Source organism: Engraulis encrasicolus, chromosome 2 (genome assembly GCF_034702125.1).
Source record: "Engraulis encrasicolus isolate BLACKSEA-1 chromosome 2, IST_EnEncr_1.0, whole genome shotgun sequence".
NCBI lineage: Eukaryota > Metazoa > Chordata > Actinopteri > Clupeiformes > Engraulidae > Engraulis > Engraulis encrasicolus.
In genome coordinates this window covers 31,428,517-31,433,516 of record NC_085858.1, presented here as the reverse complement: position 1 = coordinate 31,433,516, position 5,000 = coordinate 31,428,517, and the positions used below count along the sequence as shown (strand labels likewise).

At 48.0% G+C, this 5,000-nt stretch overlaps 1 protein-coding gene across 1 annotated transcript in view; it reads left to right on the top strand.

Moving 5' to 3' along the window:
- Positions 1–5,000, top strand: part of sdk2a (sidekick cell adhesion molecule 2a) — a 205,116-nt gene that overhangs the window by 96,300 nt on the left and 103,816 nt on the right. The window contains exon 2 of the mRNA XM_063186368.1: positions 4,174–4,333. Coding sequence (XP_063042438.1) covers positions 4,174–4,333 — 160 coding nt within the window. The remainder of the gene's footprint in view (positions 1–4,173; positions 4,334–5,000) is intronic.

Below are 5,000 nucleotides of genomic sequence, written 5' to 3'. Positions count from 1 at the left end.
CAAAACTTGGTTGACAGATAGCGGACCAATCAGGTCCGACGTTAGGATCACGTCACTCATTCACAGAAGAGACGCACCCACGTCCCTCATTCACAGAAAGACGCACCCACAGTGGTGGGTGCTTTGAATAGGCTATAGTGTACATGAACACTGTTAGAGCATTGCACAGAAGATGATAGAACAAAAAACAAAAATAATAATAAAATAAACATTGTCACATTTTTTCCCTGTCTTTTTGGCTACAAGTGGAGACTGTTGAGGAAAAGATGTAGCCTAAATTAACCCAACATAACATTTAGATTAAATTCGTCATTTAGTCCTTTTGGTGCTGTCAACCAAGTTTTGAAAAAGCCTGTGTTGAGATGAATGAAAGAGATTGCCTGATGAAGGTCTAGTACCGAAACGTCGTTTATTAAAGAAAGAACAGCGAAATGGATGATTTGAAGCTTGCAAGCACAATCACATCATATCATGTTGTTGTTTTCTGGACTGAAGCGTAACAGAACTTTGAACGCTATACAGTATTGTGAGTCTGCGTGTCACGATATCTCGGTTCCATACAATATCGTTACAGCCCTAGAATGGCGATGGTTTGGTGGGCTGGGGATAAGGCCTTGTGCTAATATGTGGCTGACTCACCTCAACACCTCAAGCAGCAGCTGAGCTATCCAGCTATCCAGTAGGGTTTTAGTGGGGAGGTTGGTTCTGATGTTGGGAGTCAGGATGGTGGAGGTGGAGCTGGTACTGATGTTACCTCATGGGGATGATGGTGGGAGTAAGGATGATGATGATGATGATGATGATGATGATGATGATGATGATTGTGTTTGGTGGTGATGGTGAAGGGAATGTATGCAGATATGCAGGTGACTGGTGGAGAGGTGCTGATGGTGAATGGTGGTGCCGCTGCTGCCATTGTTAGTGATGGGACCGCACTGAAATATGGCTGACTCATAAACATTGAGCTGCTCATCCGCTGCTGAGAATGTGCTAGTAGGTTTTTTACGGAGGATGCTTCTGATGGAGGTGGAACTGGTGAAAATGATGTTGCTGGAGTTTGGTGGTAGTACTGCCGCTGATAGTGGGACTCTCGATGGTGCTGGGGTTGCAGGGATGGAGGTGGTAGTCAGGGTTGCCAGATGAGATGGATGATTTCCAGCCCAATAAATGCTCAAAAACCCACCTGGAAGCACAAAAAAAAACAACAATTTGAACTTAATTCTATTGATTTCTATGGCCATAAATCGACTGAAAAACCTGCTCAAATACTTTTTTTTTACCCGCACAAGGCCATCCTAAGCATCCCAGTTGGGCAGGACACCGCCCAATCTGGCAACACTGGTGGTAGTGATGCTGTGTTGCAGCAGTCAAGGGTGCGTGTACTGTACAGTGCTGATAGGTATCTGGGCTGACTCACACAACACCTCCAGCTGCTGCTCCACCATCCAGGGAGCTGTTCCATCATCACCCCTTACCACAGCCAGCCAGGCTAACAAGCAAGGAGGGAGTGATGATGATGACTCAGTGCAGAGGGTCGACCTACTGTCTTCCGCTGCTTTTTTCTTTTCACCACACATTAATTTGCAAGAGCGTAAGTCTGCCGCGCTGGGTCAGAGCCAGAAGGAAGAGACGTTATAGCTGTTAAACTTCTGAAAATGAATTATGTACGCTTTTCGAACTTCTTTTGGCACATTGTACTGTAGGGACACACAATTTTGCCCACTACCACCAACTCATCTTGCCTGTACAGCTGCACTACAAGATCCGGCTTGGTTTTACGGTATGCTTTATCTTAACAGGATGTTCGTACCTTATACTATGCAAGTTGTTTGGGTATAAAGCACACACCGTGGATGTTTTACAAATCAAGACAACAGATTCTGTGCAGAGCTGCAACCGGACTTGACAATGTCAAACACCCAGCCGTTTGAAACTCTCGTCTGTAAACGCAGCCGACTGTTTATATACATGGGTTCGCCTGGTTTGTAAACACGATGTTGTGAGGAGGGGCAAGACACTGGCAGCCAACCACGTGAGCTAATTTTTTGACTAACAGCGGTTTCCAACAATCAGAGGTTGGGTTGTGTGCAGCTAGTTTCGCGCAGTCAGGTTACAACAAAAACTTTTGAACCCATGTATACACGAAAAAATGCATCTATAGTCAGGCTCATGCCACCCTTCCTACCACATGGGCCACTGGGAGAACAACATATTTTACTGTAGGCCCTCACGCCACTTTCCTCCAGATCTCTACCACACTGTGCCTCTTGGGCAGAGCTGGCAAAATGAAATGAGATACCTTAGGAGGGCCTTGTTTACGAGACTACACCCCCTATACCCCATAGCGACAGCCTCTTCCCGTCCCTACACCACATGGCTCATGAGGGGAGCCTGCCCGGCACCAGCCCTGCATGGCCTGCCTCTGCCTCTATTAATACTGGCTTTAATTAGCCCATCCAGCGGCTAATGCCGTGTTGATCGGCACACTGTCAGCCCCTCCAGGGCCCCGGCAGAGACAGGCGGCGGGAGGCCGATCGATACGTCTGATCATTTCTCTGTCGTCGGGAGAAAATGAAGGCACTTTGTCTTGGACGCCGCTAAAGGCGTCCTTCCCGTTCCTTCTCTTCTCTTCTCTTCTCTTCTCTTCTCTTCTCTTCTCTTCTCTTCTCTTCTCTTCTCTTCTCTTGTCTTGTCTTGTCTTGTCTTGTCTTGTCTTGTCTTGTCTTGTCTTGTCTTGTCTTCTCTTGTCTTCTCTTCTCTTCTCTTCTCTTCTCTTCTCTTCTCTTGTCTTGTCTTCTATTCTCTTGTCTTGTCTTGTCTTGTCTTCTCTTCTCTTCTCTTCTCTTCTCTTGTCTTCTCTTGTCTTCTCTTCTCTCCTCTCCTCTCCTCTCCTCTTCTCTTCTCTTCTCTTCTCTTCGCCATGCAACCCAGTGTGGTGAGGTTTAAGTCTGGCCGCGTAGCCTATAGAAGAGTAAGCCTGCGCTGTTCCGTGCGGCTGGCTGCAGTCGGTTGGCTAGGCTACATAATCTGCCCGCCGCATTAGAAGCGGTGCGAGATAAATGAAGAGCGTTGGAGGGCATAGCTCATCCTGTCAGGCTCTCTGGGCTGCTGAGACTCCAAACAAGCAGTCCTTAAGGACCACAACGCCTCACACCACACCACACCACACCACAACACACCAAACCTGAAACCGCATCCTATCATACCACACCGAGCTCTCCCGTCCCCGCCCATGCTTCTCACAGGGCTGTTGGCTAGATGCGTTACTCCAGCATCCTCAACCAATCTCATCTAATCTCATCTTCTTTTTTCTTCTCTCCTCTCCACCCTTCCCATATCACACCTTAACCCTTCACAACCAATGAAAACACTCTGGGTTTTTCTTTTTTTTTCCATGGTGAGGCGCATGATTAAAATGAGCTTATAGGATTGTTTTAGCTGCAGTCTACTGGAGCTCCGTCTCTTCCTTATCTCATACTCTCTCTCTCTCTCTCTTTCTCTCTCTCTCTCTCTCTCTCTCTCTCTCTCTCTCTCTCTCTCTCTCTCTCTCTCTCTCTCTCTCTCTCTCTCTCTCTCTCTCTCTCTCTCTCTCTCTCTCTCTCTCTCTCTCTCTCTCTCTGCATCTCCACAATCTGGTTGGTTGGTTTGGCTATCTGTTACACCTGTCTAACCCTGTCTCTCTCTCTTATTCTTTCCCCCCCAACCCCCGTTCTCCCTCTTTCTCCTTTCCTCCACATTCCTGTTTTTTCCACTCCTGTGCTTTCCCTCCAAAATCCCGTTTTTTATCCCCATTCTATCTCCTCTCCAATCTCTCTCTGTCTCTGCCTGTATTTTTTCTCTCTCTCTCCTCTCTACACTTCTTTCCAATATCCTCCTTATTTTCCTCTTTAATCCACTCTCTGCTCTCCCCTGTGCCTACTCTTCCACGATTCCTCCTCCCTCCATTCCAACCCCCCTCCCTCTTCTATTGTTTCTTCCATTCTTCTCTTTGCCTCTCGCTCCTCTCCTACTCGCTCTCTCTCTCTCCTCTCCTGCTCTATCTCCCTCTTCTCTCCTCTTTCTTCCTATTCTCTCCTCCTGTTACCCACCTCCCTCTCCTTCCTCTCTCTCCCTCCACTCTCTCTCCCCCCCTCTCTCCCCCCCTCTCTTCCCTCCTCTCTCCACGGGCCTCAGATGATGTTCCCCCCTACTTCAAGATGGAGCCCATCCCCACGCAGGTGCACCTGGAGGGGAACCGACTGGTGCTGACCTGCATGGCCGAGGGCAGCTGGCCCCTGGAGTTCCGCTGGATCTACAACGGCACCGAGCTCACACGCTTCTCACTCGAGTACAGGTGAGAGGCGAAATTGAGAGAGAGAGAGAGAATAAAAATGAGAGTGTGTTTGTGTGTTTATGTGTGTGTGTTTGTGTCTGAGAGAGAGAGAGAGAGAGAGAGTGTGTGTGTGTGTGTGTGTGTGTGTGTGTGTGTGTGTGTGTGTGTGTGTGTGTGTGTCTGTGTGTGTGTGTGTGTGTGTGTGTGTGAGAGAGAGAGAGAGAGAGAGAGAGAGAGAGAGAGAGAGAGAGAGAGAGAGAGGGTAGGAAAAACACAACATTGTGCTTCTAACTCAAGTATGGATGGATCATGGGAAAGAGGAAGGGGAAAATAGAGAGAGCATGAGAATGACAGAAGAGAATGATGCTCTCCTCAGTCAAGTACAGGTGGAAGAAAAAGCACCGAAACGAAAAGATGTGCAAAGCGAACGACAAAAAACGACGAAAAATTACTCATTTGGCACTCAAGTACAGGTGCAAGACATGGAGGGAGGCAGAGAATGATGGAACGAGACGTGCGCAACGGCAACGGGGGGCGAGAGACACCGGCGACAAATTGCCACTCCGGTCCCTCTCCGGTTTCCATCTCAATTCGGGTGCTGTGTAACCAGCTTAGTAAATAGGACTACTAATCACAGTTTAAATTGAACAAATTCCTCATTTGCCTCGCGTTTAATTCAAATTCAATC